Source organism: Aptenodytes forsteri, unplaced genomic scaffold, assembly GCF_000699145.1.
Source record: "Aptenodytes forsteri isolate BGI_AS27 unplaced genomic scaffold, ASM69914v1 Scaffold146, whole genome shotgun sequence".
NCBI classification, from domain to species: domain Eukaryota; kingdom Metazoa; phylum Chordata; class Aves; order Sphenisciformes; family Spheniscidae; genus Aptenodytes; species Aptenodytes forsteri.
Window position 1 is genome coordinate 1,970,771 of NW_008795128.1, and position 15,407 is coordinate 1,986,177.

Here is a 15,407-nt window from a genome sequence, read left to right on the forward strand (position 1 = left end):
AAGAAGTACGAGCGCGGCAGTAACTGGTCGGACCCCGAGGTGGTGGAGCTGCTGCAGCTCTGGGCCGATGAGTCGGTACAGATGGAGCTGGAGAGCTGCTTGCGCAACCAGCATGTCTTCAACCGCATCGCCGAGGTGCTGCGGGAGAAGGGCATCCACCGGACGGGCGACCAGTGCCGGGAGAAGATCAAGAAGATGAAGCTGGAGTACCGGCGGATCAAGGACAACAGCAAGGCCCCGCGGGGTGGCCGGACGTGGAAGTTCTACGAGGTGATGGACCGGGTGCTGACCAGCCGGCCCGCCCTGGCCTACAGCTCCCTGAGCGGCAGCATGATGGCTCAGCAGGTGCTGCAGGGCAGCATGGTGGAGAGCTACCATCACCAGTTTGCCTCCTCGGCCCTGCCCTTTGGACACTCCCAGCACCCTGAACTGATGGAAATCAAATGTGAGGAGGTGAACTCTGATGAACACTGCTTGACCCCAGAGCCCCCACCATCCATGTCTTACCAGCAGGGCTCCCCTGAAGAACATGAGATGGAGAGAGCCTTCTTGGAGAGGGCCCAGAACGACTCTCCCATCTCCAGGGTGGAGATTCCCATTGAAACCAGTGTTTCACCTTCAGGTAGGGATAGCCTTTTACATTCCAGCATAAGGTTTCTGCCCAGTTTCCCAGAAAGAGAGATTTTTTTTTCTGGTGCACAGATAGACACCTGGTTTTCACACTGACGTTTGGATCCTTATCTTTCCACATCCCAAAAAGCTTTAAAGTAGAAGGCTGGTATCTGCATTCATAGTCTTCTGGCCATTCCCGAAACGTATCTTGCTGCAGGTAAATAAAATCTAAAATTACTGCGCTAGGCTAAATACTGTGTATGAAATCCAAAGGGCTGGCATGTCTGCCATAAGCCGGGCTAGGCATTTGTGCTAGATTTCTGCATATAATGCTGACAGTACTTACCTTATTGGAAAAAAAAAAACCTGCATGCTTTTTGGTATAATTTGAACCTGACCAGGGCTGTCTGTGGTCCTCATGCTGAATTGTATCAGGAGACCCTCTTCTGCCATGGCTACACTATAAACCTGCAGGTGAAACTGTCCTTGCGTTCTTTTAAAATATTTTCCAGATCTAATCTTTTAGGACACTCAACAATGAAGAATACTTGGGAATAATCATTGCCTGGCTTTCTAAGCTATTAATTAGGACTTGGAAAGAAGATGTTTTTGAAAGTCACTGGCAGAAACAGCGTATCTGTTTACAGGAGATGAGACTCCTGCACTGGACGTGCAGTTGGCCATTGCCTGGCTGCCAGGAAGGGTACAGTCTGGAAATCCTGGGGATTTCAAACCGGTCTAGGACAGGCTGATGGAAGAGCACGGCATGATGGGGAAGAAGAGAGATGATAACCAGTGTGAGGTTGATGTCTGAGATCATGAAGAATGCTATGTCCTCTTTGCCGTGGTGGTTGCGTAGTTAGTCCAGTGGAGGGAACTGATGATCGTTTGGGTTAATTCAGAGGCCAAGTACGGGGCTGGGGCTGGCAGCATAATGGGGTGCCCACGTGTGAAGTTAAAAACAAACTTCAAAGAAACTCGCAAACTTCAAGATGTACCTGACAGGTTTTACTTTGGTTTTCCTGTAAAACCCTACAGTAGATCGAGGGGTGTTTCCTAGGAAGGGCACGGGAAGGCAGCAAAGCATGCCCACGCCACTTTACTTGCTGCGCGTTTAATTTTTCTTCCTTGCTTTTACATATTCACAGGTTTCAGTGAGCCCAACATGGCAAACTCATCACGGGTCCAGAACATGGTTCCCCGGCCTGGCTTCTCCGCCTTGCATCGGCTGAGAAAAAAGCGGAAAGGCCAGCGCGTGAAGGACCCGCTCGATGATCTCTTGCTGAAGACCCTGACATCTCAGCGGGCCATGGAAGAGCGCTTTTTGCAGATGGAAGAACGCCGATTTCAGCGAGATTTGGACGTGGAGGAGCGTCGGATGCAACTGGAGCAGCGCCGGTTTGAACTGGAGCGGGAACATGAGTTCCGCATGTTCAATGTCTTTGCTCAGATGCTCAGCATCCTAAAGCAGAGCCATAGCGGCTCCTCCTCCTCCGTTGCGATGCCTCGGGGCTTGGACTTCAGCCAGGCGCTGTCTGAAATTGCGGGATCGGGAGGAGGAGGCTTCAGCCAGGCGCTGTCCGAAATTGCGGGAATGGGAGGAAGGAGGGGGCACCTGCAAGAGATACGGGCTCGGCCGCTTACTGAGAGGAGGGTTGACATGCACAGCTTCTGTAACCCCAGCGACTTCCAGAGAAGTCCCTACCTCTCTGCTCGCGGCAACATTGCCAACATTTTTCGTGGCTCCACCGAGGAAGGGTACAAAGCTTATCATGCTGACAAGTATGATGAAGACAAGAACCCCAATGTGAGTGAGAACCTCAGAGTGTTTTCCTGGCTTTCTTGCTAGGAAAAAAACTTTCTTAGAGGTTTGCTGACAGATATGCTAGAAGTGTGGGGTTTTTTCTGATCTCGCTAATACATGGCGGGTCAAGCTGTTTGTTTGAGGAAGAGAAATGAAAAGTAGCTTTGCAGATCGTCTGTATATCAAAGATGAACCTGTTCAGCTCAGGTTTGCACGCTCTGATTTCCTTGTCGGGGAAATAATAGCAATAGTAGACCTTGAAAGATGTAAGAAATCTGCAGGAACAAACAGAGCTCCTGTTTCTCCTTTCACCTCATCACCTCTGTTGCCCACTGAAGACCATCTCTGATTATCTGATTATATCTGATTATTGCAGGTGATGGGTGCAGGAGGTACAACAACTAAGTGGTAGACTTTTTTTTAAATTACTTTTAACTAACACTCAGCTGCTCAATTGTAAGTAGCTCATCATACCCCCCTTGTGGCACAAAGGCTGAGTGTTAATCCTTCATGGCAGATTATTACTGAGTAACAAGTATAGTAAATATAAATAATTATTAGTAAATATAAATAATGATTTATATGTGGATTACTTTTTAATAGATCTTGCATTCAGATACTGAACTACTTGAAACTTTAAAAATGTTTTATTATTAGCCCTGACTTTAGTCACACTGTGTTGGGAGGTGAAAACTAGATTTCTAAGATAGGAAAACACAGTGAAGTTTTTGATACAAGGTGCATTATGAGGCGCAAACTGCCTCTTCTGCCAACTGTTGCTTATGTAGGAGGTAGCTTTTTAAACAAATACCTAAAATTGGACTTGTACTTTAGTAACATCATAAATGTACAGCTGCTTAGATTTCCTTTTGCATTTTTAAAAACGTATTTACCTAACCTCTTCCAATAATGAAAATGTGCTAGTAGATTTGAACTCTTCAAGATCTAATGTAGTGCTAAATAAGCAGGGCCAAACGCTAAACATGGAACTGTAGGGTCATCTCTCCAGAGGGGAAAATGTAGTGTTTTAACCACTTTTCATGACTACATGTTTATGTGGTTTCTGAGCAAATCTGTGGAGTGGAATGGTAATGATTGATAAACAAATGCTTTTAGATAAGGAAGTGTATCCAAAAAGTTGTTTAAAACTGCTGCAGAAGGGTAAACCTTGGTTTTCTCAGAATTGTTTTAGGGTTTCTTTTGTAGTTAGATATATACCAGTGAGTGAATTCAAGATTAAGTTAAACATACTCTGTAAAGAAGTACGAACTGTTAGTTTATTGACTAAGAAGCTGAGTGCCTGGGATATATATGTAAACACACACACAGAGATATGTGTCTCAAGTTATACATGGTGAAGTTTATGTGAACTGTGTTTTGGCTTTTCCTTGGTAAGCTTTTTGGAGGCAATTTAGTGAAGTGATAGCTAAGGTGATGTATGCACGTGTTTTTTGTGTCTATAAACAAGAAATTGTTTATTTTTCTAGGGTATAATAAACTTCGGCACCAGTGAGAATAAACTCTGCTTTGACCTGATGTCTAAGCGGGTAAGTCCTATTCCAAAAAGAAATACTGAATTTGCTGTGTAGCTTCTCCTCAGTGCTTGCACTTTCCCAGAGTTATTTCTGTTGCTCAGGTTTCTCTGGTAAAGTTTTTCATTGTGAATTTTTTATTTGTTGGAAGTTGCTTTTGAGTCCGGCTATTTGTACATTTATTTATGTTATTTTTCCAGAAGGATAGGAAGAAGGGTGTTTTTCCATTCCTCTTCATGATGGGTTTCTCTTTGGGGATGTATTTGGCTCAGAAAACTAAAAGAAAATAAGATGCATTTTATTTTCTCCTGCTGACAGTAGTTGATTTAATACAGAGGTTTTGAAATTAGTTTTGAACTCTATTTAATGTCAAGGATCTTCACATCTGTTCATTATAAAGTCACACGATTTGGACACCCAGTTCTGAATTTACCTGAAATGTGTGAGGGTGGCAGCAGTGAACGGTGGCAGCTCTTGAAATCTCTCGAAATCAGACTGGGTCAGCTGCTACCTGCTCACTTTGTTCAGTTGCACCAGGGAGAGGCATGAAACACAGCACAACTCAAAAAGTGGAAAAAGTGAAAAGAAAACAACAGAACCGTGCTCTAGAGGAATGTTTCTTGATTTCCATTAAAATCACTGCCCAGGTGCAGCCTGCGAGGCAGGCAGGTGGCAGTTTCTCCTACCTGAAGTTGTCTGTGGGGAGGGAAGGTGGCTCAGGGTCGGACAGTCGGCCTCTGTGGTTTGAAGTTCATGGTTGCTCCCGTTCCACCAATTCCCACCCTCAAAATGTTCCTTGTTTTATTTCTGCCTGCCACTCCACTGACTCGGGGGGACGCTACCCCACCACTCCGCCTTCCAGCTAAAAGAACAGGTAAGGCAGAGCTGCTGCCTGCACAAAAAAGGTGCCTTCTAGGCTGCGTAGGTGGTACCTTCCTTCCTTCGCTGTCCTTTCCCCTTAAAACTAACACCAAGCCTGCAGTAAGTAGTGCAGAGGGAGACGGTAGTCAGCTGCATCTTAATTGGCCTTATTACGAAAATGAGTTAAGACTTTGTAAGCTATAGTGAGATGAGCCATCACGCTTGTGGCAACAAGCTGAACAAAGATATTGTTGCCAGCTTCTCGGTCATCACAGCCTGGAGTGACAGTATGGATTCACTGAATGCAGCACCAGCTGGGATTGTAGGCAAATAATTTGTTGCTATTTGGGATAATAAATACTTACTGTTTCCACTGAATAATGTATCACATTTCTGTCTTCAACTTTTGACCCTTAAATTAAAGAATATTTTGTGGCGTGACATCTCAGATGGTCTTCCTTTCATTTGGCCCATCTGGCTTCCTTAGCCCTTAATGCATTACCTTTAAGGGTTCTCCTCTTTATTATTGCATAGTCATTTTTGGCCAAGTTTGCTGATGTGTTTTATGTTGCATTCTCTAGATAGGTTTAGGAGAGAGATCTAAGGAGGCACTGTTCTGTGCTACGTAGGCTTCAAGAACATCTGCAGCTGAATAAAGGAACTTTAATCCTATAATATCAGGTTGTAATTTTGCATGGGATAAGGACAGTGTCTTTAAACTCCAGAGCTTGGCACCAGTTATTAAAACACCGATACAGAATGTTGTGGTTTTATTATTATGTGAGAAACTTTCACACTGCATGTTGAATTTCCCTCCTCCCTTGCACTATCACCTACTTGTCGTGTCCCTCCACCCTCGCCTTTTTTAATATTAACTCATAGATTTGGTTGCCATTAAATATTTGGAAGGTACATTGTACATAATATTTGTTTATTCCCTTTTTGTTTATGTAAAATGTCCTCTCTGCCCATATCACTGCTGTGCTTTCCCTTGCAACTTCATAGAACTGGATTATGTGAAACCCTGATATTTACAACCTTGAAAATATTTAGATAAAAGCAGTGTGCATACTTTATCTAAATATAAACATTAAAAAGGGCTCCACAGTTCAGGTGAATCTGTCTTTGAGATCAGAATGAACTCTTAATAAGGAACAAAGTGCCTGACCCAGGGAAGAATTATCAAGAAGATAATTTCATTTTTCTCCTGTCTTTTGAAAGCTCCTGTTACGCTTTAACACTTACCAAAACTTATCAGAATTATAGATCTGAAGGAGCTGCAGTAACTTGGAACTGAGACATAAATGAAAGCTAGAATTCATTAATAAATTTAATATATTGAAAGTTTATTAAAGAAAATACGTATCTGACTGTGATTCAAAATACTTCCTATCTCTTTCTGACAGTCTAGACCTGAGCTTTCACAACTGGGACTTACTTTCCAGCTGAAAGCTGTTGTCTTCAGAGCTTGGGCGAAACACTCTTTGGGACTCTTTGGGTTGCTTCATTTGCTGAGAAAGTCTTCTGCAGGCATCTTGGTTATGGGCATTGTGTGTATTGCCCATTCTGCGTCCTTTTTGTAGATCTCTGTGCAGCAAAGTTTTGGCTGCAATAACTTAGCAGAAGCGCGTACTTCACATAACCTGAAGTTATCACTGATCAGTTTGCTGGTCCTTGCTTCTCCAAGCTGCATTAATTGTGATGGTCAGTGGCTTTCTCAATCCAGTTTTACAACCGTTGAAGTTGCACGTGTGTGTGTGCGTGTCTGTGCAGGTATGTGCCTGTACATGGATCCCGTCTACCTCCATGTTTCCGATATCAGTGATTGTGCTTTTAATGGTTCTTCTTGTTGCTCCCAGCTGACACAGACCGATATGAATCTGATGGAGCCTCCACTGCTTCAGTATCCTGATTGGAAGGGACATATGTTGTAAGTCTTCTCTTTTCTGTAATGCTTCTCTTTTTGACTACTTGTCTGATAAGCAGAATGGATGAATACAAACTTGTTCTGCTACACTCACTAGTTAAAACTTTTCTAGGTCATTTAATCATCTTTTTCTTTGCAAAACTGTAAATTAGCTGCCCTACCAGTTCATCCAGTTAAAAAACCTTTTATGTGAGAGAAGGTGCAATTTTTCTAAAGCAAACAGAGTTTTAAAAGCACTGTATACATTAACAAATTAGGTAACGCCAAACAGTTCTTTGAAACATAGTGAACACTTGGGGACTTTAATCTTCTCTTCTGTGCCTCGATTAAAGCTCATCAGAAATGTATGCAGCATTATAGACGTTATCTGTGACACCTTTGCTGTGTGTAAAAGTCATGTCTGTGGCATGGGCCTGAGCTATCCTGTTTTCTAGCTATTTTCACCAGACTTTACTGTGCCCTGGCTTTATTGTCCCGAGATGTGGACCTGGGGAAGCCCAGCCTCTTGGAGAATAAGCTGAATCAATATTTGCTTTTGTGTCTTTCTCAGTTTACGGGAGGAAGTGGCTCGATTTTTGACCTATTACTGCAAGGCCCCTGCACCTCTTAAGGCAGAAAATGTGGGTAACCCACTTTCCATTGGTGTCTCTTCTAATGTATTGCCATTTGTTGTCAAACAGTTTCATCTTCTTTTTTTAAACAAATGATTTGGTAAGATGACAGCCTTTTATCATGTAAATGAGATTGATTCATTGCCATTTCAGTAGCTTTTGATGCACACTTCAGCCAAAACACTTCGGGTGTACTGTATATTTGCCTCATGCTTTACTTTTGTGTGCCAACTCCTCATGCCAGTACTCTCAGTGGGGCTTTATGTTTTCATCTCCTTACTCAGCTCTGGGATCTACTGTGCCTGTATCCCTCAGCCTTGACAAAGAGTGCCCATTGTTTCAGTCAAGTTTAATTTCATCCCGTTCTGCTGTTACACCTCAGGACAAAAATCTGTAATTGAGCCAAGAGTAGTTTTAGCCTGTAAAAACAGACCTTTTCAAACTTTGCGGCACTGTTGTAAGGAACGCATCAAGACCTGAGTCTCTGCAGGACTTGCTGACTTGGGAGAGATGCAGACTGGGTGCAGGCGCCTGTGGAGATCGGGGACTCCTGCCTCTGCTGAGTGCTGAAGGCAGCAGGAGCTGGTGCAGCCATTGCTTTTCTGGCTGCAATAATTCAGCGGAAGCCCATACTTCACGTGAACTGAAGTTCAGTTTGCTGGTCACTGCTTCTCCAAGGCAGCAGATTCTGCCTGATACTTGGAGTGACACTCATGGGACTTGTGAGCATCTGTCTTCTAGAAGCAGGAGTCAAACCTGCTCCTGTACAAGACAGTGGTTTCTACTTTTGCACAAATTTGGCAGAAGGTTGGAGCTGCTGTTACCACGAAGAGACAATAACACATTAGCTGATGAAAAGTAGTTTGCTTTTCTAGCAGTTCAGAACTGCTCCCCAATTTTTTCCCTACTTAAAGCCTACTCTTTTTCTAAATTGCTTATTAGAATCGAGAACAGCACCGGACAAAGTGTCTCTGAAGCAAAGAACAGGGTTAAATGTATTTCTGGTAGAAGTGGGATTTCAGCAGGAAAATTATGGGAACATCCGTGCTAAAGAATTGGGGAGAAAATATATTTCGGTGATATGGTCAGAAATTATTATTTTATAGTGTTGTCTTTCTATGGACAGATTTATCACTAGCCTCTCTCTTTCTTCTGTAGGTGATTGTTTTAAATGGTTGTGGCTCTTTATTTTCTGCATTAGCTACAGTACTTTGTGATCCAGGGGGTAAGTGGATTTTGGGAGATGTTTTTAATGTTTATTTTTCATGGGAAATAATGTGTTACTCTGTTTAAATATTGTTTGACAGAAATGAAGTAGTGGAACTGGCATTGGCCTACTGCAAAGTTCGTTTCGTGCAAGGTTGTGCTGTGAAATTCATCATCTCCATGGTCTGCAGATGTCATGCACTCACACTTGGTGTCTTGCCCTGTCTGCCTTCACTGTTTTCGTGGTGCCCTGTTTTAGTTTGTTAGACTAAAAGTGTGCTATACTCATGTTTACTTGGGTTCTTGCAGAAGATTAAAGAATTAACGTAAAAATGAAGTGGAGGAAAAGGCAGTAACATTACAGTGTTTCCAGAGGGCACAGCTGTAAAAAAGCTTTCATGTTTAGATGAAGTACATTAGAAGAGAGAGAAGGACTGTGACCTGTTGATAAACAATTTTGTTTTCTCGGTTCCAGAAGCTGTTCTGATTGCTACTCCCTTTTACGGTGGTATTACCCAGAGTGTCTTCCTCTATGGTAATGTCAAGCTGGTGTATGCCTATTTAGACAGTAAGGTAAGATCTTACCTCAGATTCTGGAAGGGAATACCAACCTCTGTAGTTATAATTGATACTGGAAAGTGCCGAGCTTTGGGAACCTCTGAAAGCAGTCCTCAGAATGAGGATAGGCTGCAGCCTGTGGACATTTTCCCAGTTTATTGCTGGGAAACTGGGCACATAATTTGCAAGAAAGTTGTTCGAGACCATAAATCTGGATTCCAGTCCTGTCCTTTTCTTGTATCTTACTCCCAATAACGGCTCTTGAGAGGAAAAAAATGGCCATTTTGAGCCTTGAAGACAGAAGTATGTACTGTCCTACTAAAGATGGTCCCAGGGGTAGAAGAGCAGATGGAGGTCTTGCATTGTTTTAGTTATTCAAGGATAACCAGAGAATTCTGTGTGTGTGGCCAGCCTATGATGAACATTTCTTTGATTTTATTTATTTACTTATTCTCTCTGTAGTATAAAAAGATAAGAAAATGGTTGCGAGGTCATTATTGTTGGGTTTTTATTTTCTTTTGGGGAACATTTCTCAGGGGATTGGCTCAAGGCAGACTCTATTGAAAAAACGTGGCCTTTTTTATCTTTGTGATGTCTTTCAGATTACTGGAACAAGCACTCGGCCTTTTCAGCTTACAGTGGAAAAACTGGAAAAAGCCTTGCAGGATGCCCGGGCAGAGGTGAGTTTGGCCAAGCTTCACATCACCAGTTAAGTCTACAATATGTGGCCTGAAGATCAAAACATTTTCAAAACCTAGCACCTGGCTTTCTGGTTGTCCTTGTAGACCAACTGAGATGAGGCTGCTTGCAAACTCAGGGGCAGTCTTAGGGGGAATCGCCCGGTGTCGTGTCTGTCCAATTTTGGTCACAGCAGAAAGGAAAAACCAGGAGTACCGGACCATTCACAAAGCACTGGAGCCCATTCATATCACAAAAAAAAATGTACTTGGGCGTGCACTAAAAACTGGGGACTACCCAGGGTTTCTCCTTCAGGAAGGCCAGCTGAGTTACCCCAAAACTGACTGCTCTACACAGTAGTGCAGATTAATCCACTAAGAACACCGAGAGTTTTTGCAGGAGGGAGAGGTGCAAATCTAGAGGATAAATGCAAATGAGTATCACCTTTCTGAATAATTAGTCTGTAAGTTTTCACGTTGTCCTAAGCCCTATATATGTTTAGCCGCATCTTTAGATCAGTACCGGCTCTGACATCTCCAGCCAAGTGTGCTCTAAATGAGAACAGTTTGCATCCACATAGCTCAAATTCCTATCTTTCTTGCCTCATTCATGGGCAATCTTCAGTAATCTGTTACTTCCCAGTTACTGATACAGCTCGGAGAAGGTTCTCTTCCATGCTGAGAACGTGTGAGAGCATCTTTCTCATTAATTGGTTGACCAGATGGCAACAGTTGTGGCAGGCTCCCCCTTTTCAAAGTCATAGATTCATTCTATAATCTTTTCCTCAGTTCACTTTGCAAGTGGTATAATTATAAAAAAAATCTTAATTTGTGGCTGAAAGTTTTCTCATACAAATCTAACCTTTGAGGTGAAAAATCATGGTGGAAGCTCAAGGGGAATCTTGTGTCACACTCACTGCTCAAGCAGAGGGACTGAAAATTTATCTCATGATGGGCGCTCTCTTAATACTGTGTTATTTGTGTTCTGCAGGGTGTCACTGTAAGGGCCTTAATTCTTCTGAATCCCCAAAATCCCCTCGGGGACATCTACTCCTTGTCAGAGCTACGGGATTACCTGGAATTTGCTAAAAGGTATGTCAGTTTGGAAGGCTGAGGCATCCTGAGTCGGATACGGCTTCCAGAATCTGGTGGACTACTCACTGTCCCTGAATTTATCTGTGAATATCTTTTAAGTCAGGCAAACAGTCTATTCTTCAGACACAGTGGTGGGCTTAAGAGAGGAGAGCGGAGTGCTGGGGACAAGAGAACATGGACCATGCAGTCATCTGGAGTGGCAAAGCAACTTGCATCAAGGAATGCAAGTTTTATTTGTTGGTGGTCCTAGCAAACACTATGGCATTGTGCTTCTCTGGTAGGAAGCTGAGTTTCTTTCCTCTCAGTTTCTCTGTATGTGCAAAGACAAAGAAATATATGAATATGGGTTCCCAGCTTCATCATCGATCACGGATACTCCCTGAGATTCAGAATCTGTGAGATTCTGCGTGGATGATGATACAACTTATTCTAGACGGGTAGTACATACAGGAATTAATTTTCACCAGTGCATTGGAAATGACTAAATTTTTATCTTGTTATATGGTTGCAGTGGGTGACAGGTGGATATATCTCAAATCACTTCAATGTACACATAATAGACCTTCTGAGTTGTGAAAAAAATGCTTTGCTTCCGCAAAATTTGGTGTCCCTCTTCTTTGTATAAAGCGAGACTTTGCAGGCCTGAATTTATATCTGCTTCTAAACCAGAAGCAGCCGCCTTTTGTAATCTCCATTTTGTCCTTTTGCAGACATGAATTGCATGTGATAGTAGATGAGATCTACATGCTGTCAGTTTTTGATGAATCAGCCACGTTTCACAGTGTCCTAGGCATGGACAGGTAAAATCAGCTCCTACTTCCCTGGCCATCTTCCAGTGACAGTTCAACATGATGCCTTGCTGAGAACTTGTGACTGGAAGTTAAGTCATGAGCTAGCAAATTCTGAATCTGCCTTACGCTGATCTCCTGTTTTTTGTAATTTCTAAATGGCAAATGCATTTTGTCAAGTGCAATCTAGCAAGTAAAAAATGGTAGTTAGTTTTCTGTTGTGGTATACTTTTCAATGTGTGCTTCGGTATTTGCTTGTGACAGTCCCCAAAACTGGAAACAGATGTTTCATTTGTTGAGAGCGAGGCTTTTCTTCCTACCTAAACATTGTTACCTCTTTCCCACATTTCTGTTGATGCCTGTGAAGACTTTCTGTTGCTGTTTACTTTCTTTTTTTTCATACAGTAGTCACGGATCACAGTGCTATTACAGACTGGAGAATGGGTTTTATTAGGTATTGATTTAATGAGATGAAAAACTTTTCAAATCTCACCTTTTAAAAATATGGTGTGGGGTTTTTTGGGGTTTTTTGTGTGGGTTTTTTTTTAATTTCTAGTTTTCACCAGTGGTGCTATCTTTCTTTTTGTGCTCAATTGCAAGGAAATAAAATACACTTGGTTAAGTGTTAGCTCAGTGTTGCTGGGCTTGGATGTACGACATTGCAAAAGAAGAACTTTATCTCCTTCTGCAAAATATTGGGGTTTGAAAGAAAGAAAATTACTTCTAATTCTTGGCAAATACATTGGCACAGGCCTGATTTGTAGTATTATATGTACAAGCTTCATATGCGCAGGAAACCTGCGCATGAAATATAGCACTTGCAAGTATCTCTATGTCTGAAATATTTAAAAATTGTGTCTAAAACTAGTTCCAGGGAGTTCCTAGATTCTAAAGTTAGGTCGGATTTGAATTTTCCCTACTTGACTGATGTTCCGTGCTGCACTGTCTGTCATTGTGTAATGCTGCCTCTCTGTTTCTGCAATGCTGCACTGGTGATCCAAAAGCTTCAGCACCTATGACACTAACTGCCCATCTGCATCCTTCTACATACAGATTGCCTGATCCACAGCGGACTCATGTGATGTGGGGAATAAGCAAGGTGAGTGCTGGTCGCCATTGTGCCGTGGCTTCCTGGCTGGTAGGGTTGGCCTGGTTCAGGTCAACCTGACCTGACCTGGTTGGTCAGGTTCCTCATGCTGGAAAGAACAAGGCAGTAGTAATAGGATCCCGGTCTTCCTGTGTAATAAAGTAGTCTCTCCGTGTCTTCTGCAGGATTTTGCTGTCTCTGGGATTCGTTTTGGTACTTTATATACAGAGAACCAAGATGTTGCTAATGCAGTGGCTTCTTTGTGTTATTTCCATGGGGTTTGTGGACCCGTCCAGCACAAGGTTGCACAGCTGCTTAGAGACAGAGGTGAGTCAGTAGCTCCATGTATGATCCTCTGCCATTCTGTGTGTCTTGGTACCTGGGGGATCCCCTCCCCTTACTTTCCCAAGTGGTCTTCTCTTTGTACAGCTTAATTGACAGTCTTCTGTATTCCTGAAGCTGCCCATGTAACACGAGGCTGACAGTTCTACAGAAAAGGACCATTTCTGCAGAGTTCCTGATCAGCAGAATTAGAGGAGCAGCTCTGAAGAAATGTGATAGCTATTTGTATAGAAATAGCCAGCGTTGTGTAGAACCAGCTGACCAGAAACAAAGAATACAGGCTTGTGGGACGAGGGAAATGGAACTGGATTTCTAGCTTTGCCCTGGATGGAGTGCTAACAGTCCACAGCAACTAAGAGCTATGAATGTAGGGAAACTTCCTCAGGAAGGTCAAGAAGATATTCTTCTGCACAGACATGAAACTGCTAAATAGTTCTTGCCCCTCTTTTTGCTATTTGAGGAAACAGAAAACAAAAAAAGGAGGTGAAGGGTGAAATGGAAAAAGGCACTGTGAGTGTTTTGGAAACTTGAACGGATCTGAATTCTTGCTCAGTTTGTGATTTTTTTCTTTATCTTCTCCTTCTGGTCAGACTGGATCAACCAGGTGTACCTGAGGGCCAACCATGCCCGCCTAAAAGCTGCCCATACGTATGTGACAGACGAGCTGAAGACACTTGGGGTTCCTTTTCTCAACCGCAATGCAGGCTTCTTTGTCTGGATTGATTTCCGAAAGGTTGGTAGTCTTAGGAAAGGAGGCTTCCCCTGGGATGAGGGCAGGCACGTGGTGCAACTGCATCTAGAGGAAAGTTTAATATTGTGATAAGCATTTGGTTTTAACAAATTTGTTGTCTGATGAGCAGAGGGAAGGGCTGCCCAGTATTTCTGTCCGTTCTTTTCCTTTCGTCTGTCTGCATTTCCCTCCTTGCAGGAATCTTACTGCTCTCAAGCCACTTTCCTCCCCATTTCTTCCTTTATATCACAACTGCTGTACTTCAGAGGTAAAAGGTGTCTCCCCTGGCCTTTGCAGACCTCATGGGAATCACAAATTCATGAGGATCTCAGTGATTTAGCTTATATGTTTCTAACCTCTGGCACTTCTCCTGACTCTCCTAGTACCTCAGGACAGGCACATTTGAGGAGGAGATGCTGCTCTGGAGGCGTTTTCTGGATAACAAGGTCCTCTTGTCCTGCGGTAAAGCCTTTGAATGCAGTGAACCCGGATGGTTCCGCATCATCTTTGCTGACAAGACCCACCGGCTACAGTTAGGTGAGTAATGCTTTCTTCTCTTTTTCCTCCCACCAGAATTTCTGCAGCACTGTTTCCTCCCCTCCTTAATCCTAAACTTATCCTATTATTATTATCCTCGTCTTCTTGTTTTTTCCTCCCTTTCCTTCCATCCTCCAAATTTTTCTGGATCTGATGGATTTGGGGACACTTGTGGCTTAACCTAATCCACTAGTGTTTCTCCTCCTTATACCACTGCAGGTATGCAACGGATCCGCAAGGTTTTGGAAGAGCGGGAGCAGGAGATACTGGCCGAGGAGAAGGAGCAGCCTTGTCAGTCAGAACAGGATGGCAAAGCAGACAGCACAGATGAAGTAATTTTTGTGTCCCGCCAGCAGGAGCCTACCTGTGCCGGTAGCTCCAACCTTGGTGACCTCATTGGCCTCCTGCAGCAACAGATGCGTTCATCCGACTGGCTACAGAAAAATACAGCCGAGCAGTTTGCACAGGAAAAGCCAGAGATCTACGATGTGTTCAGCAAACTGGTGGGAAAGCAGTAGGGGTCAGTGAGCCTTCAGGGGGTTTCGAGCAGTGACTGACCCTGGGCCCCTAACAGCTCAGCAGTGACTTCCAGCAAATAATATATTTTCTGTATAGCAAGAAAATCACTTTGTAAAACCCCTCCCCTCCCCCCTGTTTGAGATCTCTAATTTGTATTATATAGGTGCATTCCTTGGATTGGGGTGAAGGTAGGGAATGGTGGGGGTCTTGTTCGCCTGCTACCCCCTGTCCTGCAGCATCACTGTATTTTGTATTTCATTTCTAATGAATATGCTCTTAACTCTCTTATAAGGTCCTGTGGTGTCATTTTTTATGCTTCTTATTTCACGCTTTCCAGGAAGACAGAGACTTGAGATTGTTAAAATGTGTAAAGTTTCCCTTTTCCTGAATGAGGACCAGATGTAACTAACTATTTCGGGGCCAGAAGATGATTGCTCTCTCAAAGAGGTGTTTTTGGGAGATAGAACCCAGTGTGAGCCCTAACTTAGCCTCAGCTAAGGGTAAATAAGCATGTGTACAGG

General features: G+C 43.2%; 1 protein-coding gene across 1 annotated transcript; it reads left to right on the forward strand.

Annotated features, from left to right (window-relative positions):
* The first annotated feature begins 2,195 nt into the window (after positions 1-2,195).
* ACCS (1-aminocyclopropane-1-carboxylate synthase homolog (inactive)) lies at positions 2,196-15,172 on the forward strand. Its single transcript, XM_009277471.1, has 15 exons — positions 2,196-2,419; positions 3,904-3,963; positions 4,811-4,822; positions 6,669-6,739; positions 7,287-7,356; positions 8,506-8,572; positions 9,029-9,126; positions 9,714-9,791; positions 10,780-10,880; positions 11,594-11,683; positions 12,725-12,770; positions 12,944-13,085; positions 13,691-13,833; positions 14,214-14,367; positions 14,587-15,172. Exons 1-15 carry the CDS (start codon positions 2,207-2,209, stop codon positions 14,883-14,885), a joined length of 1,644 nt encoding a protein of 547 aa, XP_009275746.1. The 5' UTR covers positions 2,196-2,206; the 3' UTR covers positions 14,886-15,172.
* Positions 15,173-15,407: the final 235 nt, after the last annotated feature.